Source organism: Myotis daubentonii, chromosome 13, assembly GCF_963259705.1.
Source record: "Myotis daubentonii chromosome 13, mMyoDau2.1, whole genome shotgun sequence".
NCBI lineage: Eukaryota > Metazoa > Chordata > Mammalia > Chiroptera > Vespertilionidae > Myotis > Myotis daubentonii.
The window spans coordinates 16,805,464-16,831,913 of record NC_081852.1 but is presented as its reverse complement, the minus strand read 5'-3'; the positions used below and the strand labels follow the sequence as shown (position 1 = coordinate 16,831,913).

The 26,450-nt window shown below is 47.4% G+C and overlaps 1 protein-coding gene across 21 annotated transcripts in view; it reads right to left on the bottom strand.

The window, feature by feature from the left end:
- Positions 1–26,450, bottom strand: part of KCNMA1 (potassium calcium-activated channel subfamily M alpha 1) — a 704,741-nt gene that overhangs the window by 111,998 nt on the left and 566,293 nt on the right. For 12 of the 21 annotated variants that reach the window (XM_059662283.1, XM_059662271.1, XM_059662265.1 and 9 more), the window contains exons 17-18: positions 24,017–24,103; positions 17,787–17,863 (exon numbers count right to left, since the gene is read on the bottom strand). In XM_059662283.1, the coding sequence (XP_059518266.1) occupies positions 17,787–17,863; positions 24,017–24,103 (164 nt within the window). Of the gene's footprint in view, positions 1–7,401; positions 7,576–14,135; positions 14,446–17,777; positions 17,864–24,016; positions 24,104–26,450 lie in introns of those variants that run through there. The other 9 variants (XM_059662282.1, XM_059662260.1, XM_059662261.1 and 6 more) reach the window with 3 other exon arrangements.

Genomic DNA, 26,450 nt, shown 5'->3' with positions numbered 1-26,450 from the left:
GCAGGAGGTGAGCTTTGGGCCTTTGCACAGCCAAGCACTTTGCAACTTGCTCTCTCCCAGCACTGCCCTCATTATCTTGAGTCTTCATTACTGAAATTCTAATCTTTTCCTCCTTCCTCGGAAATAGACAAGCCTATGGATCATTTTCAGCTGTGTAACTCAACTGACTCCACAGCCTGTGGAGCCACCCAGCTTGTTTTCAAATCCCAGCCCCACACTGACTTGCTGCGTGACCCTGGGCAGGTCATTTAACTTCTTTGTGCCTCGGTTGCCTCATCTGTACATCGCGCAGTTTACAGGTGCCTCAGCTGCTCATGATAAGGATTCAATTAATATTTGAAAAGAACATAGAACAGTGCCTGCAATGCAGCAAATGCTATGCGCGTTAAATTTAACAGCACACACACATGTCTACGTGTACACATGCGCACACACAGGTACACAATAGCCTCGGTGTATTGGCAGAGTACATCACATAGAGTAAGACCACAGATCCCACTGAGTCTACTCTGAGCTTGAATCCCAGTTCAGCAGTTATCCCATTTCCTAGTACCCCCGGGTAAAATGCCTGGGCTCCTGGGAGATGGAATGCATGGACAATAACAGCAGATCCATCTACAGAGTAGCCTAAACTTAGACAAGGCAAAAACATCAACCTAGCCTCAGAAGGGGACAGCAGTTTCAGCAGGTCTCAGTAGGCCTCTCTCCTCACCAGTGACTACCATCGGGTCATAATCGCTGCATCTGCTCCATGTAAAAGTGCTTCCCATGACCCTGCACTGAGCTCACTGCTTCTAGGCTTAACTGCAAGTCAGAGCCCCACTCTCTCGTAAGATCTTCCCTAGGAGCATGCTGGCACATGTCTTGAAATGGTTGAGCCAGACGACAGACATACATCTCAGATGAAGGAAGCATCCAGCTAGAAGGGAGCATGAGAGGCGTGCTGAGGCCAGAGGTGCTGTGGATGAGCCCCTCATGTCTGGGACCAGGAGGGAGGCAGTGAGGCCTGCGCCCCGCGCCCACGCCTCTCTCCAGCGGCTTTACACCGTTATTGGTCTGACAGTCATTTGAGACAATGCCCGATCGCATCACAACAAATTAGCCACAGACTCGGGATTGCAATCAACTCGGGGGCTATCCTGAGTGCGGGCTGGGGGATTCCCTGTCTCCGGGAGCCACACGCTCCCACAGATGTTCCTAAAAGCCTCTTCCCAGAGGCCCATTTAGAGAGAAATTAAATGCAACTTTGACTTAATTAACGTTTTAAATGATAATGAATACAATGTAGATTCATAGGAGGCATTTACATTGTGTTGTAAAATTGATAAAAATTTAATAACTCTTTGTTAATAAGTTATGTCTCCCCAGACCCATAAAGCCTAAGGCACTGCAGACTCCAGACGGGGTCTACTCCAGGCTCCTGGCACAGGTGGGGGAGGGAGCAGAGATGGACTTGACATTTGCTCCCAGCCGCTCTGATTCAAACCTCTGCTTGTTCATCAGTACTTTATTTCATTCAGTAAAGGTCAGGATCGGGCTCAAGGCAGAGCCTTGACAAGAGGGCGCGATGAAAGGCGGGCTGGCCCTGGCACCTGTCGCCAGAGATGGTGGAGGAGGGGAAGATGGAGAGCTAACCGGCCACCTGTCCCCCACCATGGAGGTAAGACAAAATCTGCTGCCTGGTGGTAGGAGCTGTCAGGGTGAGTATTGTGACAACCAGCCACTGTCCTGAATAAAAACACAAACCTCATTCCCATGTCACCTTGCATAGGGACCCTGATCGGCTTAACTGCTGGCACGATAATGTCTCTCCTAGTTTGTCCTTGAGGAGCCGAGTCACCTATGAAAGCATGTCCCTGAAAGGGAGGTGTCCAAGTGACGGGGTACACACCACGGACCCTTTCCTCTGTCTTCATCTTGACCTTTCCACTTCTTGTCTCCCAACTGTTTCAAAGGATTTCTTTTGAAAAATTGGCTGCCATTTGCCTACCGTTCGCTTTCTCTTTGATCTATATGTGTTGCCACTTCATAGCATATTAATATTAAAGAATTCCACAAAATTACCGGGGGGGGGGGGGAGTGGAGGGAGGCACAACAAGGTCCCAAAATGCAAGTCAACTGCATCACCGGACACTAAACTAAAAACAACAACAAAACTCATCTATTTACTAAGAATGAAAACCCGGTTTGTTTGGAGTTCATCAGAGACGGGCAATTTAAGGGATTCCTTTCCCAGGAGGCTTTGCGCAAGCCTGACTGCTGCCTCACAATGCTGACTTCAAGAGCACGTAGGAAGGCAGAGCTCCAGTCGGCTCACTGCTAGACATGGCCACCACAAAATCAAGTGAGAGGCACTGGCTCCTGTAGCCTCGTCTGCTACCAACAAAGGTGCCCTAAGAGGCCATTCCCGGTATGTCATCAGTCTCCTGGGAAGGGTACATGGCTGCCCAGGCCAACGACTGCCTGGTGTTCCCTTCACGAAACAAAGTGTAAATGGTCAAAGCAGGACATGGGCCATTGCTAGCTCAAGAGCTAGAGTATGATTCAAAGGGTGTCATGGGGGGGGGGGAGAGAGAAAGAGAGAGAGAGAGAGAGAGAGAGAGAGAGAGAGAGAGAGAGAGAGAGAGAGAGAATGACAGGGATGGGGGAGGGAGAAAGACTAGAAGTAAAATAAACAAGGAAAATTAAACAAAGAAAATTTAGGATTGGGGAGCTGGAGGAAATCACCCAAAACTATACATAAAAGGAATGAGATAATGATAGGCTGTTGAATATTAAATGCATAAATTAAATCTCCCTTTAGCAGGCATTGGAGACTGTCAGCACAGGGTGTGTCCTACTATGGCCATTTTCCTTCCTAGAGCTATTTCCAACTGCTCCCCCTGTATCTGATGTTATGCACTTCAAAATGCCGTTAGTTCACTCAAGTGACTTCAGTTCTATTGATGATGTTAATTCTCTGCCTGGACAAACCAAAGGCTGCTCGGGATATGCTGATTGCTGTTTATTATCTGACAAGACTCAAGATTACACTGAACTGGTTCTGGTATGTCTCCCTTCAACCCAATTATATCAGACTTCTCGTCCCAAACTAACCACTGGAGTTGAATGCCTCCTTGCATTAAATTTCTAGCCGAAATAAAAGTCATGCACCATTTAAAATTAGCTGCAGTGCTTTGGAAAAGGGCTTATGCAATTGTGCAGGTTTAAACTATTAGTAAATGGAAAGGTTGGTGTGAGCGATCACACATGTACTTTAACTGAAACTCTTTCCAAGGGCAAGTCTCAGGCCTGTTTCTCTTCCAGCACATGATTAATTTGTTCATGCCACGGTCACTGACGGTGTGCGGCCAGCATCCTGTCAGGCGGTCTCAGCAGGTTTGAATCAATAGGCCCTGTGTTGTCACTGCATCATAATTTTAATTGTCCCTTTCGGTTAGACTTAGCAATCAGATGGCAGGCAAGACAAATAAGAAGAGTAAGTTCTGAACAAAGAACAAGGAGTATTTTACAAAATTTTATCGAGGGGAAATGGAACTGATTGGAACCTAAATCTATATTGATATGTGTGTCTGTTGCTAGACATATATTTTTATATTTGATGGTACTAGAACACAGCTGATTGTAAAAAGATTTTTATGAGTGGTTTCAAGAGAGCTGGTACCCCTTCCAAGGATGCTCTGAAATGGAAACAAAGTCGGAATAACCATACAGGGACGCTAGGTGCACGCCGCCCAGCCTACCACCCTGGACAACGCAGTCTCGCCCCAGGCAGGACAGCCTTGCGTGGAACCCTCATTGGTCACTCTGCTTTCCTTTTCTGACACTGTCTTTTAAGTCTTGTGTAAAGGACTCCTTCCTCTTGGCAGATCTTTTTATCACCACCGTCTGGCCTCACATCTCTGGCGAGATGAATAGAAGGCGACGCCAGGTAGAGCAGCCCCTGACTTAACAGAAGCCGATGGGCGGTAATGGGCCACACCTCGGAGGAGAGGTGAGCGGAGCAGGCAGGTCCTGCTGTTGGCAGGCAGATTTCTAAAACCGTGTGAACACTTTAATACGTTACCACTCCTCTGGGAGCCGGCTACTTCCCTTCCCACTTCAGAAAACACATAATGGGACTTTGTGTTTCAATTTAATGTCCCTTGAAAACGGAAATCTTTCCCCTTATAAGAAAAAAAAAAAGGAGTAAAGAAGGAGACGAAAGGCAAGCGAGAAACGAATTAGGCAGCCTCCGGAGCACGCTGGCTCAACGGGGAAACTGCGACCAAAGCAGGCTCCGTAATCGTATAATGACCTTTAATGAGTGTCTTGGGAAACAATACAGCCCCAGCATAAAAGACAAAGGGCAAAACCCATCATGGCTCTGCTGACACTAATTCAAAATGATTTTCAGAACAACTAAAGAATGTAAGAGAAGTAATCTGATCCGCCCATCTGACCTCACTCTGATTCAAGGGCCCTTCTCCTGCCATTTCTAATTGTCAAACCCTCCACATTTCACATCTGCTCATATTTAATGAAAAGCCCGCTCTCACCACTGCTCTTTGAGTCAACCAGCTCTGTCAAGCGGGCACCACCCAACCCACCAGCCGCGCGGGAAGGCCGGGTTGCTGTTGGAGCTCTGCCAGGAGAATTCCACATAGAGACAGACGTTTTTTAATTGGAGAAGAAGGGCTTATGTGGGCGCATCAAGGGGCTCAAATTGGAATGGGTTTTCCTAACTTATTATTAATGGTCAAAGGTGAGTGGTCTCACACAGGCATGGATGAAATCTGCTTTTGTTTGATGGAGTGACGACGGCAGAAAGACTGATGAAACGGGGGAGGCAACCCCCCTACCCCTGAGCTGTCAGTACCAGTTAAGGCTTCCACATGCAGCCCGAAGCCCCCTGATTTCCACGGTGGGGCTGATTTCAGAGGGGCAGGAAGGACAACAATCTCACTCACAGGATGTTTCTGAGAGCACGGGGCAATCCCACCCCAAGCTTTCTTCTCCTGGCCTCCATCAACACTTAGGTTAAATTGCAGAGCCGAGAAATCCCTCCAATTATGGCTTCTCCTGGAAAAATGGAAATTACACACACTGGGTACGATGGGCCTCACCCAGGTTTTGCTGTGACTGGAATGGGTGACCCTGGCCAAGACATGACCACAAAGCCCTAGTTCAGAGCCCGAGTGGCTCCTTCCTTTCCTCCACTGAACCTCTGGCCAAGGTTTGAGAGCCCAGCAATTATCTGGAAACAGCAATTATGCCTTAGGCAAAAGGGTAGCCCAGTGGCTGACAGTTACATTCTCCACGGTCAGTCAAAGTGATGTGGCCAACTGGTGCCACCGCAGCTCACCCCGCTGCTCCTCCTCCCCAGCTCATGTCTCTGAAGCTGGCATCTTGCCACACTTAACAGGCACACGCATTCTTTGTGTGGTTGTGACCTAGTACACCTTGGTAGTGTCACAGGACGAGAGAGAACTCTTACGATGAGAATAAGGGGTAAGAATTCATACTGTGGCATCTGTAAGAAACATTTTAAAGGGGACCTTCTTTCTAACAAGTTCCTTTTTAGCCACGTCAAGACAAGACTTAGACCAGGGGTCCTCAAACTACGGCCCACGGGCCACATGCAAATACAAATATTGTATTTGTTCCCGTTTTTTTTTTTTTTTTACTTCAAAATAAGATATGTGCAGTGTGCATAGGAATTTGTTCAGTTGTTTTTTTTGGTTTTTTTTTTAAACTATAGTCCGGCCCTCCAATGGTCTGAGGGACAGTGAACTGGCCCCCTGTTTAAAAAGTTTGAGGACCCCTGACTTAGACAGTCCCAAATCCCTCTCAAGGCAGCCTCCATTAGCTATCACTTTTACAAATGAGTCTTGTCCCTTGGCACTGTTCGCGGGAGGCAGTGAATCACCAGTTTGAGAGGATGATTCTCGATCCTAGATCTAACGTTTCCAGATGATGCTAAGACAGCTCAATGCACCGATGACGCCTCAGACCTGAACTGCAGTACGGACACCAGCACCTGGCCTCGGGCACTTCTCCACTGCACCCGGTGCTGTCAGGACTCGCTCAGCCCTCGGGCCTCTGGGTCACCGTCACCCAGGCACGCCGGGCTGGGACCACCTTCCATGTCGGCACAGGTGAGCGGGCAAGTTTTCTATGGGGGTAAATGCTCTCCATCCTTGCTGCCAGTGTGAATGAACCCAGCTGGTGGAAGTTTAATCCCACGGCTTTGCACACTTAGGGGAGACCCTAGATGGCAATAGGTCACCGATAAATGTGTTGGTTGCTTTTAAGAGGAAGGGATGAAGCGCAAAAAGACTGTCTTCTGCCCCCTATGCTACCAAACCTGTGAAGATAAGGTTGCAGCTACATTTACGGCATCCAGGTCCTCATGCGGAACCACAGCCTCTCCTGCCCTCGGAGGAGCACCCCCTTGCCAGCGTCGCTCTGTACAAGCGGGAGCTTTCAGGGACATCGCCTAGGAATCATGTCACAAAGCACCAGCAAAGCCCCGGCTGGGGACGGAGATGAGGGCCGTCTCAGGAACCTGGCACAGCTCAGCTCCATCAGCTGCCAGCTCAGGACCTCACGGGCCCTGTAACAGCCCTGAGCGTGCAGGCAACCAAAGAGGCTGACCCCAAGGGCCCGTGCGACACACTCCAGGAACTCATGGAGGTTTGCTGCTTACGGTTTTGGTTATTGGGAATCACAAGTGCTACAAGATACCTTCAACAGGGGGCGGCATTTTTGGAAAAATGAAAGATAAATTTGGAACGCTGCTTTGAATTAGTCATCGTTTTGAGGGGAGCTCCAGACTCCACCAGCTTATCTAGGTGGGAGAACACTTTTTTCAGAGCACAGGACACAATCTGGCACTGGGGGGACGAGGTACAGATTAGGGGGACACAGTAAAAAAAATCCTTCTGCATTGAAACCCTGCTGTATTTTGGCAACTGTCTAACTCATTAAAAAGAATTTACAGCTAGAGCTGGCTTGTTCTCGCTATACCATTTTCCTTCCTCCCCTTCGACCCAATCCAATGGCTAAGCTTTCCCCAAATAGTAAGATACGCATTTCCACACATCTCTGCATTAATATTGAATTTGATTTGCTGTCACCTTAATTTCCATCTATATTTATTTAAAGGGGAGAAGGAGACTGTCACCAGACTGTAACATCACAGTCCCACGCGCTATTCCAAGAAGCATGCGTTAGCAGACGGCAAGGGAGGCACATACACGGTGACACAGGCAACTGGGGCGACATATCACCACAGACGAGGTCACACGGGGAAGGAGACATCAGCTGGACTGACTGACAGAAGCACAGGGCACGACACAAGACGGGGATGATACCACGGACAGCACAGACACCGAACTGCGTGTGTCAGGTGAAACTTACAGGCACGGATACTGGTGGAGCAATCATTAACAGAGACAGAAGAAAGTGGGAAGGCTCGCTCAAGGGTGTCCACGTTACCACGCACACGGCCTGACATGCATGAGCAGTCACGCTCAGAACGTCCGCAATCAAAACAACATGCCCGTCTCATTCTCTTGTAGATGGACATCTTGGCTATAACCGCATGGTGGATGAGAGGAGAGGAAGAGCGGTAGTTAATGGCAAGGTCACACAGCAGGGCGGCTGGAAGGGAGCTGAAGGGATTGAACACAGGTCTTAGTTCACATTAACAGTCTTGACCCAGAAAAAAAATGCACAGTGACTGTTGGCAACAGTTTGGTGGTACAATGAAAAGAAAGCAGCGAAAATATAAATTGCCTTCATAATCCCCCAAGGCTGTGGTGTATGAGTTTTCTCCCTTCGGTGAAGAGGGTGACTGCAGGAAAAGGGCAAGGCTGATTACAATTGGCGTCTTGGATGAGAGGAAGAGCACATTATAGACAGCAAAGATGTAACCGACATTTTTCCCCCGGCACAATTAATACAGGAGGACAAAATATACACACGGCCAATCAATGAACTGCTGACAGGGTACAATAAATGGCTTTTGCAAGATGCAAAACTAGCTAATATGTAGGCTTCCTCATTTCCATCCATTCTTGGGCATTAGGCAGAGCCTGGGACAGGCTTTCATCAAATTAGATGTGAAACGATTACGTGTTAATATAGAATCCGAGGATGCTTCTGCTGAACTTCCCCAGAGTGGGCTGACGTGATGCCTACAGGAATTTAAATTTACTCTTGACAGAACAAATATCCAAATCTGTCCACATAAGAAATGCAGCTACTCAAGGCTAACGCTGCGTGGTTGACATTAAAGGCAGTTCAAAAATAAAAATCACCCAGAGCACCGGAGAGGCTGGTCTATTGGGATGCGTTCAGCTACTCGTGGCGTATTTTCCGCTCAAAGCTGGGAGGATCTGAAAATCCTATCGCCTTTTCTCTCCTCACCCACCCCAAATTCAGAAAGCAATCGGGCTGTTGGTTAATCATCATTTTTCTTATGCAAAAAATCGTGGCCAAAATAGATTAAAAATTATGAAACATGAAATAAAAGAAGAGCTCCCACGGAAGAGATTGAGACTCGCCCAGCACCGAGAGTGCTTCTAAAGCTAGTACTGTTGGTTCTGCTGCCTGGGGACTCTACTCAAGCGCAAGCCTACAAAAAGCTTGCCGGAGCTCACCGCAGTGGCTCTCAATGTCCTTCACCTTTACCCTCCAGGCCAGTTTACAGGTAAGTACAACGAGAGAAGCTTCTGTACCTCTGTGTGAAGCTACAACAGACAAAAAAGTTTGCTCACCACGGAGCCTAACTGGCCTGCTTCCCTCCCTGGTCGGGGGGAGAAGAATTGTTATTTATCCCAAGCATCAGGGCCAAAGAGTAACGGGAACTAAAGGGAGGTGTCATTCCCTGCGTCCACACCTTCCATTTGGAAAGTCATATTTCCCCCCTTTCTTTTTCTTTGTGGAGAATGGTTGCACCCTTCCTTTAAAATATGGCTTGTGGCTTTGCCCTCTTTGAATGTTAACAGTCACCAGGAAGAGGGGTTTAAATCTCTCAAATGGGTCAAGTCCTGTTCTAAGACCTTTATGACTTGCCATCCAGTATATTTGTCAAGCAGGGGGAACGTTATGATTGTGAGGAACAGGCACTGGGGAGATGAATGAGAGATCTCTTCAGCAGCAACTCCATTCCTGTGAACGCGGCTCACACTGAAGTGACGTGTGCTTTTAGCATCCTGGCTAGTCAGTTGCTCAGATCATCATCAAGCAGCCCCAGCCCTGTTCAATGTGTGGTCTACATCATTCCTGGGCTTGGTTTTTAGGGAGCGGGGGGGATTCTACTATAGCATTTGAATCAGAAGTATTTAGCAAGTACGGCGTGAATGCCCAGACACCCCCAAGCAACAGTTACCGAAATCAAGAGAGGAGAAAGGTCTTCAGCGGAAGACAGGAAAATAAAGTTATTTTAAATGCATCCAGATCCGGTGTACAACTTGGAGACCCCTCGCTTGTTTTTTCTTTCCTCGTTCTCTTACTGGAAATATTGATTTGTTATTTACACAGAAGAGGGAAACGAAGATGATTTTTTGTTCCACTGTAGATAAATTGTTTTGAAAAAAAATTTTAATCAAATGCTGTAGCAGAAGAGAAGCCCATCAAACTCTGAAATGCTATGCTTCTCATTAGCAACAGTCCCTGGTTTTCATTTTCATCCTGCCATTTTGGGTTCATATTCAATAATAGAATCTGACACATTTATAGGGAAGGAAAGTTCTTATATATATATACCATCTTGAAGGACAAGAGGAGGGAGGGTGGGGGTGGCATGGTTTTGAAACGGTTTTGTCAGAGGTATGCCCGTCATAATGGGTGATTTAAACCTCCTACTTGATAAGGGTTCAGGAGGAGACAGCTTAAACCAGCGCTTCTCAGGGACTGTTTGCAACTGTTTCTGCTGGCTCCTCTGGAGACCATGCATTGTTCTAAAATCTCATATTGTTAGCATGCAGGAACAAGCTGAAACTGGTCATCAAGCAGCAGAAAACCATTTGCTATAAGAAGATTAAACGTTAATTATAAGCAGTCACATTCCAAAGCAGCAAATGCATAAAAAGGAAAACATGCTATTACTCGTCATTGCTTCCCAGTCATCGCTTTCACACTCACTCCAAATACAAAATAGAAATCTCAGGAGACAAACAAGCACCACACACACACACATACAAAAAATAAAATAAAATAAATCAGCAAGAATGATCAATGAGAGGCTCAAAGACAAGACAGAAACAGTTAAAAAAGATAGAGCCCCAGACGCTGACAAGCCTTTGCCAGTGACAATGTCTAGACCCAGGGGCCCCGCCTGCAAGGGTGGCCCTTTTGTTCTGCTCTGGAAGACCCCTCTGCGCGGACCCCCTGTCAGGTGTCTTCACCTATGCACTTCCAGGTCCATTTTCTTAAAAGGTGAGGCCCATCTGGTGGAGCCGTCCGCAGGCTCGCAGGGTGTCCCAGTGGCAGAGCCTTCCTCTGGAACCTTCTAGGCTTTTGAACAAGCTCTTGAACTAAAAACAGACGAGGGTATGGCTCCCTGGTGGTAGCTGTTCCAGGAGATGTGGACACTCTGGGTATAAAGTTAGACCCTTCAGTTGTAAAATAAAATTCATCAAAATTAAGTCATGGATCTCCTAATTTGAAAAATACTACCCCTCGTCACCCTCAACTATCTCCTCATCTCCTCTCTCTCTCTCTCTCTCTTCCTAATCCTTTGGTTTTATTTTAGAGAATTGTGGATTTTCAGAATCACTGGTATTTTATTTCCATTTCTCTGGGATTGTTTCCTTTTCTAGAGCCGATGCAGGTTATAAGGTTAATTTCAGATAACAGAGTGCCATTTAAAATTCCCAAGGTTAGGTTTCAAAGAGCAAACTTTGAAAGTTTCAGTATTTATTTAAAACAGAAGTAAATTTCATATCTACTCCCTGGCCACGAAAAGTTCCCTCTCTCCTTTGGTGTTTGCTTATTTTCTTTATTATGTAGTCACCCAATGCTCTTTCCTAAATCCCAGTCCTCCAAAGAGGGAGTTTTCCCCAGGATTTCAATGGTAATACAAAGTAGAGCTCTGAGGACATCTAGTGGACATGTGTGGAAGGGCAGCCAGTTAACATTCTCCCCAACTAGCTGGCCCTTCTCTGCAAGGGAGCAGAAAGAGGACCCTGCAGGCCTCTAAGAACTGAAATGTGAGCAGTGGCATTTAATTCAGCAGCTTCTCCCAAGAGATGTTCAGGAGGCAGCAGGGTCAAAGGGCTGAGAGGGGCTAGGAGATGGTCCTAGAGTGGTCAAAAGTGGCACATTGCCCCCTGCAGCCATGGGCCCACTGCAGCCCCGGGTGGCTGGCTGGGTCTCCTCAAAGCCCCGAGGCAGCTTCCTGAGACAGGGGAGAGACAAGAGTGCATCTGGTGGGTGTGTGCCACTGCAGCTTCTTGTCGCTCCATCTTGGGGCTCTGGGAACTTTATGCTCAATGAACCGCCCCCGTAGGCCAGCTGAGCTGTGGGAGAGCAGAAATATCAGCCCCTCGGGACCTGCTTCTCTCCTTGGCCCACATCAGAAGGTTCTTGTTCTTGGGCTGGTGCCACAGGTTCCGAGAGGTTATGTGGTTGCCAAGAAATAGGCCCCGGGTCTCACCTCCCTCCTAAGAACTCTGCCCTCATGGCTTTGTGGTTGGAGAGGAAAAAGCTTTTATGTGCTTTCCTCCACCACAAGGAAGTGAATTGTCTTCCAATATTTCCATTATGACTTCCTCATGCTATTTATAGAGACAACATAGAAGTATGTCCCTAATGGACACCAGCAAAGGTTTACTCCCTCCTCGGGTATAAAACTGGAAGATTTCTCCGACGTACTCTTGGCCAACTTTTCCTGTATCCTCAAAGGTCGTGATCGTGAGGAAGAACGCCTGTGGAGACGTGGCTGCTGTAGACAGGCTTTAGTTACTGCTCTTTCCTTGCATCAAACTGACAATGAGCTGTCAAACCCGGGTTCTCTGCTTGCTCGCCCTTCTCAGCCAGGCCTGGCATAGAAGAAGGGCATGGAAGCCATCCTGTTCTCAGCACCATCTGCCTCCTGCATCCGCAACCAAATTGTCAGCCAATTTCCAATTGCACATCCTTAATTTCCAGGGTGGGCTGGAAGGGGCAGGAGAAGCAGTGCTGGGCTGAGAGGCTCCGAGGAGTTTTCCAACTCCTGGGGGCGGGGGGGGGGGTAGTTTAGGTTTTAAATGGAGCAATTCAGGGGGAAACTGTGGCAGGAAAAAACAAATCTGCCATTCAATTCATAGACACTTGTCAGATCACATCCTCATGTTTAAAATCAATCCAATGCAGGAAGGATTACTTCCAAGCCTCCAGCCTGGAGCTGCTCCTCATATGCTCGTAGCAACTAAAATTACAGGGAAAAACATCCAGGGAAGAAGAAGTTCACTGAGGTGTAAGGAGAGGCATTTGCTTGACGTGACACTGGGAATCAGAGGGCATTCTTTCAACTCCTATAAATGAGCAAAATTCCTCCTATTAGCTTCTGGAGGGAGAAGAAAGGTCTTTCAGGTGGTTTTCCCCCAAAATGAAAGAGAGGGAAGGGAAAGCTGGTTAATGTCAGCAGCTCAGAGCCCCCCGAGCTGGTCCATCCGGCCCTCTCAACACCACATTGTGGCGGGAGAAGGCAGAGGAATTTGGCACTAGAGTTGTTTGTTGATTGACATCAAGACTCCCCGCGGATTTTGAAAGATCACTAGATTCTGTCAGTGCTCTGCGGATATAAAAGTGGCCCTCAAGCCACCCTGGGAGGCGTTCTGCAGGTAGAGGGAGCCCGCGCAGTCGCTTCTGGCAGAATTGGGCGTGGGACTGAGGAAGGTCACTGCTCGCTTTCGTTTGTACCCTGAGCATTCTACACCTTCAGAGTCTGAAGATGAGCCCAAGCCAGACAGCCAACCTGCCTCTTGCTGCAAAGGAGTCGGAGAGGACCAGGTGCTGAGCCGTCTTCTCCACATCCCATGGCCGCTGGCCTGAACAGGCTGCAGGCTGCCCCTCGACTTCAGTGGTCTCACAGACACGAGGGAAACCCCACGCTCATTTCTGGTGAGCGGAGAACAGCATTGCTCTAAGCCACATGGAGACGCTGGCCCTGAAAGGCGCAGCCTCTGGGTGGGAGGGGTCCTACTCCTTCAGTGAGTTAGGGGGCTTGGGGCCTCACATCCACGGCTCAGATTTCTGCTTAGCTCATGGGTGAAACGAAGCATTCTCTTTGAGCCACCTTTTCTGCCTTCAACAAGTAGATGTCTGCTAAACCAGTAAACATCTCCCAAGATGCCTGACTAGCACTCACAGAGGAACTGGGGATGTCCTAGTGGGTCCTGATTGAAGGAGGAACTTGAGTTTAAAACAAGGGAACTTCATAGATTGTCAGAAATAATTACCACTGCAGAAATACTTGTCTCCATTAAGGCTGTTTAGATACTTACAAAGCTGGGGTATCCAATTAACTCTCTAGCCCGCACTTTCTCATATAGAGAGGCACATATATTGTAATAAATACATCATTCTCTCTATAAAGTAGCTCCACACTTATATATAAAAATGTACATTTTTACATATAAAGTACTGGTACATATAATATATATATATATATATATATATATCACAACACAGGAATAAGTATATATGTAGTATATGTGTTTGCTTCAGGATAGGAATTTGAGCTCCAGAGTCGAGGAGACCAAGTGTAATTTATCAAAGGCAAGCGTGACCATGATCCCCAATCGATGAGGTGTCTGGAGCTACAGTGGTAATTACCTCGGCCTACTCAGTGTCCCCTCAAGGTCCTGAGACAGGCCTTCACGAGAAACACTGTTGTCAAGGTCTTATTTTCAAATAGAAAAATAAGACAGTGCCAGAGGCTGGCTAGAAGCTTGGGGTGGGGAGGGGACAGAGGGGGTCCTGCTCTCAGGTTCTCCGGCTCCAGGCTGCTCTGCAGACTGTTGGGTGAGGGAGTTGGGGCATGGTTCACTGCTACATGCAACATAAATACCACAAGGAATAAAGAGACTGAAGCTGTACAGAAAATAAGAGTCTCTTCTAGAGAAAGACAGGGGGACTGGACTCCGGGCTGCTGGGAACCCGTGTTACTCACAATAGATCACTACCAGTGTGCGGTTAAAATAGAGTAGGGGCCGTATTCCAAGGCAGCAAAGAGAAAAAATAAATCAAAAATATGTCAATGATTAGAAGTTCAAGAAAATTCCTTCAAACACATCAATTTAGACATGACTTGTCCCCGAGGAGTCTACCCTTTGGCCAACTTTTAGAGGCTGGGGGAGAAAATATCAATCATTAGACCAGGTTCGTTATACAGAAAAAGGAAATGGGTAAATGGATTCTGAGCGCTTGCTCCTTGGCCAGACACCGAATGTGGCCCTCTTCCTTGATGGAGAGCTATGAAGAAATGGAAAGAAATGCAAGAATTAAACTGTACTCCCACAGAATTGCCAGGCATGGAATGGCCACACTCGGTATTTCTCCAGAGTGTATGACATGAGACGTTCAACGTTATTGAACAAAAGTGAACGGGGGGATGGAGGTGGGGAGGACAGGGAAGAGCGGGGTTGGGAGAGGAGGGTTGGGAAGCTGTGAATGAGGACCAGTGACTGTCACCAGCTCTGCCCTTGTGGAGATGTGTCACTCAGGGTGGATTATTAACACCTGGCCTAACCGATTTGGACAAATGACTCTGTGGGTGGCTGCCCTCTCCAACTTAGGGCATCGGGCAATGTGCATTTAATTCATTATTGACAATTCCAGTTCCTTCTAAGGAAAGTTTCTTTGCAACCAAAACCTAGCTCCCCCCCATTTCCTGACCTGCCAGGTATGCCTCATGTTTAATAGCTCATTTATTCTAACTACCATTTACACCTACACACCTGCATCCTGCCCTCTGGGGCACAGGCTGCTGTGGCCTTTTAATTGGGAAGAACAATATTTGGGAAATTCTGATTGTTATCAAACATGAACCTCACAGCTGAAGGCTGCCATGAGAGGAGGAGCCCACGTGGGGAGGAGGGTGCAGAGCGAAGGGAGTGAGACCCCGGCCGCACTGGCTTGGCATTGGAGAGGCAGTCCTTCCGTGGTAATCTGTACTGTGCATGATGGGAGCTCACAGGCCCCTCTAGCTGAGCCAATGTGAATGGAAATGAAGAGAATAAAATTATTTCAAACAATTATGCGCCTCTCCGTCCAGGATGATATTAAAGGCCGCTGCTGTTTACTTGCCTAGAACCAAGATGGGAAAATGTCCTAGAGGCCAAATCCTCATTTCTAGGGACTTAAAATTCTTCTGCTGGGTCCCACTACAGTCCGTCTGCGGAAGAGCTCAGCGGGAGTCCAACCGCTTTCTCTCATCTCTCTGTTCCACTCCTGCCCCCGACTCTGCTCTCTGTCCAGTCACCAGGGAGATCGACAGGAACTGATGATGTCATTTCCTTGCTTAAAAACGGCTCTATTTATTGTAGGACTAAAGCCCAATTTTCTTACCATGGCACCTGCCTTCCTCTCTGATCTCATCTCGCACTCCTCTCTCCAATTCCACCAGCTCCCCTGCGGGTCTTCCTTCCCTCAAACACCGCAAACTGACTTCTACTTCTGGCCTTTATCCCTATTCTGCCTCCCTGGACTGGGCCTCAGGGTCAGGGCCACCTCCCAAGGGAGGTCTTCCAGATCTTTCTAGCTGAAGCAACATCTCTGCAGGGTTCCTCACACCCTCAGGTGGTCTCTAATCTCTTCACAGCCCCTGTCTTTGCCTGAATAGATTTCATTGTTTCTGTTACCACTGTTCTATGATCATTCACTGGAGTGAAGGGAATCTATCTTGTTCCTCACTCCATCCCTAGCATCAAGAATAGCGCCTTGCACAAACAAGGTACTCAAACTCTATGAGTGAGGAATCAATGGTACGTTTCACTGATGCCCCATGGACCAGGTTCTCTGTGAATGATTGGCCTCAAGGCTTTCCTGCATCTCCCATCTCACGCCACTGCGAGACTCTCTTACCAAGGGGTTCAGCCTCCTGCACTTGGTACTGTCTTACTTCCCCCTCTGATGGAGAGTTGCTCCTCATGGAAATGATCTGGGAGAGGCCTGGTCAGCTGGGCTGTGCTTTGAGCTCACAGCCAGTGAGGCAGGGCTGGGGTGGACCTCCTGCTGAGAAGAGCCTTTTGATTCATGGACTGGGTTTGTTCTGTGTCCTAGCGCCCTTAGACACTCTTCCGGATTGGTTGTCAGAACAGAAGAATTCTCAGGCCCCAAGAAGTCAGAGGCTCTTGTTCTGAGATTTCCATAAATACTCATCTTAGTGGGTATCAGAGTTGAGAGGAGGGGACTCTGTGTGTTAAGTCAATGAAGAAGGGGTAGCAAACCGTGGGCCCAGCTGCCCCAGACTCAGGAAGCAGCCTGAGCAGATTTCTACAGACACCGCTCCAGACCGAGAGTACTTGGGGATCGGCCCGAGGCTGCGTGCCTCTCCGAGCCCTAGCAGAGGCACCGACCTCTCCCTGGTTTGGCATTTACTATGCCCCTCCCCAAGGGGTGCAGTAATAAACCCTGTGTCTGCCAGTCGGTATATCCCAGGAATGGGGGTCTCTGCTTGGTTCCTGCTCTGAAAAAGTGTTTTATGGGACGGTCCTTTCTAACTGCACTCCTACTCATCAGACCCACGGTCACCCACTTCGCCTTGTCTCCTAACCAAAAGGTCGCACACAGCACCGAGAGAGGCCTCGGGCAGGCCCGAACCTGTCTGCTGGGTCTGTCACTCTCAGCAACCTCATCCTGTCAGTGACCTCGAAGCTTTAATTTCTTCTTTTTGTAAAACGGGATTAATAACACCCCCTGCCAATTATGCAGGGTTATGGTGAGGATCAAAGCAAATAATGATCCTAAGGCGCTTTGAAAAGACTGCACATAGGAAGGCAGGCATCATCATCACCGTTTCCTCTGGGGTTGCGAGAGATCTCTATTAGGCAAGGCAACGTGATCACCGCCAACGGCACGGCCTTCTCCAGACAAAGCCCGCTCCAAGCCCGCTGTCACGGCCCACGGCCCTGACTTCCTCTCAAGAGGCCCCACTGGCAGGCTGCTTCAGAAGGGGTTTGGGGTGGGCTGTGACAGAAGCCATTGGGCCCAGTCTCGTTGACCCTGAAGAGCACTGGTGTCTGACCTTGGTCCCTGGGACAATGACAAAATCCACTGGCCATGGCCAAGGTCTTTCCTTGGGCCAATCTGAAGGTACTGCAGTTGGAAGCTCTGGCCTTTGGTACCGAAACCTGCAGCCATCCAATGGGAAGAGTCAGCCCCATTCGGGAGACCGAGTCCTCACCTCGGTTTCCCTCTCTGCCCTAGTCCAGCCGTCGTACCCTGGGCATTCCCAGACCCACTGGGAATCACGGTGCAGAAACGCCCTCCTCCACGGCCTTAGCTGCCCTCCTCTCCGTACACCATACTCACGGCGCTCGACCGGACACCCACCGAGGCGTCCTGTTAGAGACGGAGTGAGACAGGGCACTAGGTCTACGCCTAGGTGTTGGCGGTGGTGAACTTTCAACCTCTGCTCTACTAAAGCGAGGACAGGTATTTATTTCATGTCTCTTTAAACTGCTGGGTGAAACATAAACATGTTCAAGAAAGCTCTTGATGTTTAGTGTTTCTTTCATAGGAAAAGGAGAAGGGAAATGAATTTGGGAAAAGGAAGGAGAGAGGGAGGGATGGGGGAAAGAAACGCTACTTACGCCGTTTGCAGCCGCATTTTTTTATTCTTTTGGGATCTGTGATGTCATCATGACAGGCCTTGCAGTAAAAAAATGCCCTGGAGAAAGAGAATGGAAAAACTGACATGTTTCATAATCCGCCCCAATGAAATGAGCACCACATTTCCTCCTCCGTGGTGCCAAATTAATGAAACACGCCGGCCCCCACTGCCTTTCATCTTTTCAAAGGTTTAGACGTTTACAGACGGAAATGTTTGCCGCAAGACCATTTATTTCAAACACAGGTCTCCGTGATTTGAGTTAGTGCTTCTTTTAATAAACTTTCATTTGAAAAGGAACTGGGGGAAAGGTTGCTGATGTGACTGTGAGTCGGCTCGCCCGTCTTTCCTTTCGGAGCACAGCTTTCGGGGCTGCTCCTCAGAACCCGGGGCGAGCAGCCCTGGGCCTCAGTGGGGAAGGGAAGTCCATCTCGGAAATCCTCCGTCTGGTGAGCTGTATATTAAAGGGGCACAAGGATGATGTTCCTCCGTCAAATACAAATGTCCGCCTTGTCACTCAGACAGCGGCCTTTCATTTCAGGAGATGAGAAAGGGACAATCAAAAGTGATGGATCGAGGGGCTCCTGTCCATTTCCTTCTGAGATCTCCTCACCCATATTTACTGCAAAGTTGGCTGGACCAACTCCCGTAGTCTCCAGCCTCGAGCTCATATAATAAATGAAGGCTTTCTTCTCACTGTGGAGCCAGCTCAGCTGACCACTGGAATGGGGTGGGCGGAGGGTAGCATAGGGTTGGGGTGAGTAGAAGGAGGCCCAGTGAAAGCAATCAGTCAATGGGAATGTCCCCTCATCTGACTTAAGTGTCAATATGTGATGATAAAGTGCACCGGCCATGTCCAAGTTAATTTGGATGAGGCAGAATAAAGCCAGGCGCTATTTAGATGCTCCGGGTCTAGAAAAACAGCCCCAGCCGGAGGCCTGTGTCCTCTCAGTACTGGGAGGTGCTAAAATTCATTGGAACAACTTCACAACCTTCTGAGTCCAGGGACTAACAAAACCCCTGGCCCAGCACCTTCACCACTCCCACCACGAAGGTGCATGCCAGGGGGAAACATGGCCGTTCCTTGACCAGGGCTATAAAGAAATAAACACAGTTCTTAACTACCTTATTCCCAGGTTCCTTTTCATGTTTTTCGCAGGACTGGCATATTTGGAAACCACTGCTAAGACTTTTGATCTGGAAGAGATCTCACATCTTGCAGCCCAAATCCCTGGGTCTTCGTGTCCTCATTGATACATGGAGGAGGTGTCATCACTGCCTAAAGTCATCCTGTACTGCTACCTGGCCAGCCCAAGCCTTCTAGATTCAAGCCCCGTGCTCCTTCCACCCTAATAGCTCATCCACTATTTCCTTAAATGTCAGGATTCGTCTATTTTACAAAAAAATAAAAGGAAGCTGATTGTTTGCCCTCAATGGCTAAAAACCCAATCAGTGATGACCTGCTTCAAAGGGTGAAGTGTAGGACAGGAGGAAGCAATTGTGCTTTCACATTCTTTGCCCATTTTTCACCCCCATTTGATGTTCGTACTCATCTTAATAATGATAGTTAACATTTACAGAGCACAGACTTTAGGCCAGGTGCTGTTCTAAGCATTTAATAAGCATTAATGCATTTTATCCTCAAACAATCCTTTGAAGGAGGTGTGATTATTATCTCTATTTTACAGACAAGAAAACTGAAGAACAGAGACGTTAAGCCACCTGCCCAAGGTCACACAGCTGAGTGGCAGAACCAGGATTCAAAGCCACACAGTCTATTCCCAGTGTCCAAGGTCTTAAACACATCTCTACTAAAGAGATGATGAGGTGATGAGGAGCCTGAATAGACCTTTGAAATAGCACAGATAAAGCACAATTAGTTCATGAATCAAAGCTAGATTCTGAAAGTAAAATCCCCACAGGGGCCAGGCAGGTGAAGTTAGTGAGTCTGTGGTGACCTAGAGCTACATCTCCCAACTGGAGAGGGCAGGGTATGTAAGCTCCAGCTGATTTTTGCCAAGTGGCATTTCCTTTCAAGTACCCTTGTTTTCCCCATCCATCTCTGCCTCTCTCATGCTCACCTGGCACAGCCCCCACCTTACTGCACACCTGCACTGAGCAGCCGAGTGTTGCTGGGGAAACAACCTTGCTGACTGATCTCACTTTAAATCCCTGGATGTGGATTCCAGGAGCCTTTGTACACTCCTCAGGATCTTTGTCCTATCTCCTCCTCCCACCTCAACCCTCTCTGCTCTCCTCTCCATGTCCTCTCCCGCTCACCTACCCCTTCCTCTAGGAGCCTTAACTGGGGGCCTTGCCACTGACATCACCAAAGCCAGGTCTGCATCCTGCAAGGCTGGTGTTTAGGGTCCCCTTGCCCTCTGGTTTCTCATTTTGTTTGTCTAATGGGGGAGCGAGCAGGAGCCTGAAGGGTGAGAAGAGTCATTCCCCTCGCTACCAGCTTATAAAATGATAGCAGCACCATCTCCCTACAGAAGAACACAGCTCCTGCGAGGCAACCTTTCCTACAGCACAACCTCTGCTGGTCCTAACAGCCTTCCTTCCCCTTGACTAGGGCTGGGAGTGGCTCCCCATTGCTACTAATGCTGGGTACTTCGCCATCCCTTGTGGGTTTTCCTTAATTCTGCCCACAACTTTATACATTCCCCTTTTTCCACTTAAGTGTGTCATCTGTTTCTTGCCAGGACCCTCACTGATACAGCATCTAACTTTACATCTCCAGTCCTCCTCTTTACCCAGCACTCAGAATCTTAGATGCAACTGCCCTTACAACATCTCCATCTACCCTACTTCACATGGCCCAATTAGGATTCTTCGATTCTTCCATCCCCAACTTGTTCCTCCTCCCATTTTCCCATCATTCACCCAATTGTGGAAGGCTGGACTCTAGGCTCCATTCTTTGTCCTTCTTGTTTCCTCACTTTCCACAGTTCATGAGTGAGTCCTATGAAGTTTCCAAAATATATCCTGAGCTGGCCTTACTTCTCACCACATCCACTCACCAGTCTAGCCCAGGCCATCACCTCTCACCTAATCTACCCCGTAGCCTCTGAGTCTCCTGGCTTCCCCTCCTGCTCCACTGCATCTGACTCTAGCAGAGCACGTGCAAAGGCCTTTTAGTAATATAACTCAGACTGCATCACTGCCAGCAAAAACCCTCCCATGACTCCATTTGATAACAAATTCAACCTAGCCCTACCGTTCTTTCTAACTTCACCGCGCCACTCTACACCCCAGACACCCTCTTTTTCCTTCAGTTCCCTGAACACAACAAACTTATTCCCATCATGTCTCCTCTTCCCTTCAGATCTCCGCAATGATGGATTCTTCCCCATCACCCCAATCTCTGCTCTATCGTCACTCGCTCTCAGCCACCTCCACTTACACACAGTCTAAATCAGTGACCAGCTGCATGAATGCTTTGCACCATGAATAAACACAGCTGTACTTCTCCCTCCCTGGAAGGGAGCCTATGAGAGCAGGGACTTCTTTCCCTCGTTTCCCTGGCACCTAGTGCAGTGTCCCGGGAAGGGAGTGACCTGTTGACGTTTGATGGATGAATGAATGCTGCTCAGTAATGCTGAATGTGCATGTTTTTCAGGAGACACCAATAATAGGGATTTTTATGTAATATTAGGAATTCTTCAGCTTGGAAACTATTTATTTTAAAAAAAAATTGGCTTGCCCTGGCCGGTTTGGCTCACTGGATAGAGCGTCGGCCTGGGGACTGAAGAGTCCCAGGTTCGATTCCGGTCAAGGGCATGTACCTTGGTTGCAGGCAACATCCCCGGTGGGGGGTGTGCAGGAGGCAGCTGATCGATGCTTCTCTCTCATCGATGTTTCTAACTCTCTATCCCTCTCCCTTCCTCTCTGTAAAAAAATCAATAAAATATATTTTTAAAAAATTGTGGCTCAAATCATGTCTATAAGCCAAACCTGAGCCAATGAGGCACCATTCTGTGACTCCCACATTAAATACTATGGGAAGGTTACTTAAAAAGAAAAATGTTTAATGCCAGGAGTAAAGGACAAGGGCCCAAATGCTTCTCTCAGAGTGACCTCGTTAAAACTGGAATCAGATGGTTTCATCTTCTTTTTTTTTTCCCCCCTGAAATACTACATCTGAACGTTTAAGCCAGAATCCGTTAACTTCTTTTGTTGCTGTTTTGCAGCAGAGGGTGCAAACTCAATAGGAGAACGTCATAATCTACTTTTCCATTTGCACAAAACGAGTTTAGTTTCATTCAGATCTCCAGTGCCCATCGGTGGCTTTCTGTGGTCTTCAGCTATTTGCAGTCCCCTAACTGACAGCTTCTGCTCTGACACATCACGCAGCCTGGGACTTACAGGCCGGCGCAGCTGATTGTGTCAGCATGTATTTGTGGAGACCATAAAGCACTGAGATGAGACACACCGCGCTCCCCAATAGGGGAGGCGATTTGTTTTTTTGGACAGCCTGGTATTCGTGACGTTCATTAGTGAGAGATGCAACAGGAAATAGGATTACACAAATGGGAGTCTCGTGTTCTCTTTGCTGTGCTCCCCAGCCCCCTGCCCGGAGATGCCGCTTCCAGCGTTGTATCTCCGTCTGGCCGTGAGCACAACCTTCTCTTCCAGAGGTCCCGTTCCCCCGCCCAACGTTCCTCTCAGGTGGACCCAGTTCTGGGGGTACTCCTAAGACAGTGGGGACCCTGAATCGGATAAAGAGGTTTTCCTCACCCACACCTGAGTAATGGGAATTTTGCAGAAGTAAATTTAAGCCATTGGATAGCTCGGTTTAAATTTTTGTTGTTGTTGCTTTTCCACTGCATTTTCCCCCCTGAAAGCTGTTATGACTGGTGGCTAGTTTGCAAGAGCGCATGATGAGTAAGCATCAGCTGTCAAACATCATAGTTCTGTGCTCAGCGTGTCAGGCTCAGTCTTGGCAAATAATTAAGAATGTAAGACTTCCTGGTTTTAAACCCTGGCTTTAAACTAGCAGTGTGGCTTGGGCAAGTGAGTTAACCAACCCGTCCCTCAGTTTCCTCATATGTAAAATAGGAACAGTAATGCTGTCTCTTAGGGTTGTTGAAAGTAGGAAATGAGTTCATCAATGCCTGGTGCCTGGTACTCAGAACAGGGCTGCCCCATACTAAACTCAGTAGGTCCAGTAAAGGCATGCATTCACCAGCCACTGAGAGTCAACAAATGTACAAGGCTGGGGCTGGGTGCGGCTTAGCGCACATGGGAACATGGGCTGACGTGTGTTAAAACTGCTGCAGAAAGTCATACCATGTGACAACAGAACCCATTACACCTCGCGAGGTGGTGTAATCATGTGCTAATCATTCGCCGAACATTGTTTAGGAGTTGCAACTCTTGGATTTAAATACATAGACTATAGTTGTCAATATGTAATATTTACTTATGTCGACAAAATTACTACAGTGTTTTTCTCCAATATATGGCTTATTCGCTAAAATTTGTTAAAAAATAACAATATAATCTGTTAATTAAATTATAAGCTACTGTAGATTAAAAGCATTTTAAAATTAGTAGGGTGTTAACTTTCACATATGACATACGGACCAGAAATTCCATTCACTAAACCCAAAGTCCATTAAATCGAGGTCCGAAAAATCGAGGGTTTACTGTACCAATAAAGGTGTCATAAACCATCGAGGCCAATGAAATCCTGGCTATCCCTGACAACTTCAGCCACTTACCTAGAAGGCCACAAATAGAAATATGGCCAGTTCAGTATTTCATCTGAAATTAATCCAAACCTTTTGAGATTCCATTTGGCACTTAAAGTAAAAACTGATAATTCTCAAGTAAAGAGCAGTGGCCGAGGAGTCAGCTGTCCTATGCTATGTTGTTCTGGGCCATCAAGCATCGGAGGGCTGCAACAATCAATTGAGCTCTCTGGAGCTCTGGTTTCTTCCTTAGGAAATGAAGGAGGAGCTAAGCAGGCCCTCCTACCTCTGAAATGTTATTCTAATTCAAAGATGTGGAACTGGTTATGTGAAGAGGAGCCCATGGAAACATTTGAAAACACAATCCCTTCTTCCTAAGATTTGATAGTAAGATGCCCAGAGGCCTGTTAGGATGTTCTGGGGTTCAGGCCCTGTACATATGGAAGCATGGCCACCTCAGGGGGTGAAGATGTCTACACCAGAATGGAAAGGAAGGCAGGCGAAAATAAACTCTTACCTTTTAACTTCTTTGGCATCACTTGCGATGAAAAATCCTAAAGTACCTTCTTGGATCTTAAGATGGTTTCCAGGATTAATTAATATACTGCTCAGTGAACAAAAACAAACAAAGAAGACACATCTGTCAGGTCATGTTCTGTGCAAACCCTTGAAGGCTACACGGTATTGTTAATTGTATAGGGGGCCCACTAGTCTAATGCTGTCCCCAACGATTTCGTCTGGAGCTTGAGGTCCACTGTCCCACACACTTAACTGGATAACGCCATCAGAAAGCTTGGCTGTTCAAGTCCTAGGTTGGCATACTCCCAGTTGCAGAAATCAAAGCAAATCTAGGTTTCAGGGCCAGTTTTTTATAATGGGGTTGCCATCATGGGCTTCTGGTTTGAAGCAAAATTCCCAATCATGTACCCCTTCGAAAATGCTGTTGATGGTCAACACTGAGTGTTATTAGTCTAATAAAGCTATTGCCTCACCGATTTTCAGTTAGATGACAGAGCATTAATGGGACCCCTATATGCATACAGAAACAGACATGTATACACACCACATACCACTGCAGGGAATGGTACAAGACACCCATACCAATGTAGAAGCAAGCAGAACATCTGCATGACATGATAAGGACATGGAAGTAGATTCCATGTGCGGTCTGTGTGGAAAGAACTGGGTCCACCAGAACAGTGAAAAAGAAAACTGCGAGCAATCAGAAATACTTAATGATCCCAGCCTGCCGTTTACAAAAAGGTAAGAGAGTCTTTGAATAAGGTGCATGTCTAGCACATCCTGATTGGGGCAAACTGTAATTAGAAAACAAATGCAAATTACCATAAAAAGACTTCCCCTGCAGGGAAGTATGAACCTAAATATACACTGTCCTATTTCAAAGTGGTATAAATAGATTCGCTGACCAAGTTGTGTTTGGACTGACAGAAGAGATAAATGTATCCTAATCTAATAAATGGATGAAACAAACAAATTTAATTTTCTGCAGATCAAAAGGAGAATCCAGGAACACCATACTCAGAGACTGAGATGAGACTCTGGGCTCAATGGATACGGAATTTAGGGACTCTCAATTCAGCAACAGATACAACGGAGGGAGTCTGATCTGAAAATCAGGTGTTCCATGTAATAGATGTTTGGAATCAGGCTAAAGGAAGTCCTAAACTGCCTAAAACGATCAAAATGGAGGATGGCAATTAACATGTAATCCTTTTCTGCTGGTAAAATCATTGCAGAAAAGTGCTGTGAGCAACAGGGCGGTGTGCCTGTAGCAATACAGGAAGGACCCAGGTGAACTTTTGTTCTGTTGGGAGAACGGAGTAGATGGTTATTGCAAAATAATGGTTTGTGGTCACAAGAACATCCCCTATTATCCATAACAAGGCCTGACAGAAGGAAACCAATCCCGTGTCACTGCTCTTATTAACACTAAATAATAGCAAGAGTCCACGAAGACCTGACTGTTCTTCCCTGGAACCCCAGACAACAGTGAGGCAGCAGCGGGCCGCACAGGGCAGCGCTGGAGAGGCCCCTCCCAATCATCCTCCACCAACTCTTCACATTTGTCGCATACCTTCTGACTTTTCATGATCGTGAGGAAGACCTGACTGTTCTTCCCTGGAACCCCAGACAACAGTGAGGCAGCAGCGGGCCACACAGGGCAGCGCTGGAGAGGCCCCTCCCAATCACCCTCCACCAACTCTTCACGTTTGTCGCACACCCTCTGACTTTTCATGATCATGAGGAGAAAGGACCCCAGCTGATACAGGCTAGCCAGGTTCCCGGTTAAATGCAACATTTTAGACGGGCAGCATTCCAGATTGGCATACTTTTTTACCCCCGTTCCTGCTAGGCAGTTCTTCTATGCCCTGGCTCTGCAACCAGAAATTGGGTCCAAACTCCAGCATGGCCATTCAGTAGCTGACTGACTTTGGGCAAGTTACAGGACATCTCGAGGATTCAATTTCCTCACCCACAAGGTGGGCATGATGATCATCATAGTCTCCAGTGACAATGCACAGAAGGCTCTATGTCTACTGGTTATTGTTCCTTTTATTATTTATTCTTGAAGGGGGGGAAAAAAGCCAAAAGGATATTCCATTCCCAATGGAATCATCAGCTTTTCCTTAGTTGGCCTCATGACATGGAACACATCCTGCCCATGACTTGGTGAAGTTACAGGGTGAAGCACTAACTGTACACTTTAGAATAATGGACAAGGACATAATGAAAAATTCCACGTACTTCTGGACTCTAAAGGAGCTACTTCCTCAAAATTGGAAAATTCTACCTATTGACATGTATTCATTTAAGAGTGTTAAAAAGCTTCCCTGGTGAAAACAAATCCTATCATGATTTCAGCAACACAATTCAAAAGAGGAAATTTGAGAGGCATCAATGTCTTGGTGACATATATGCACAACACAGCC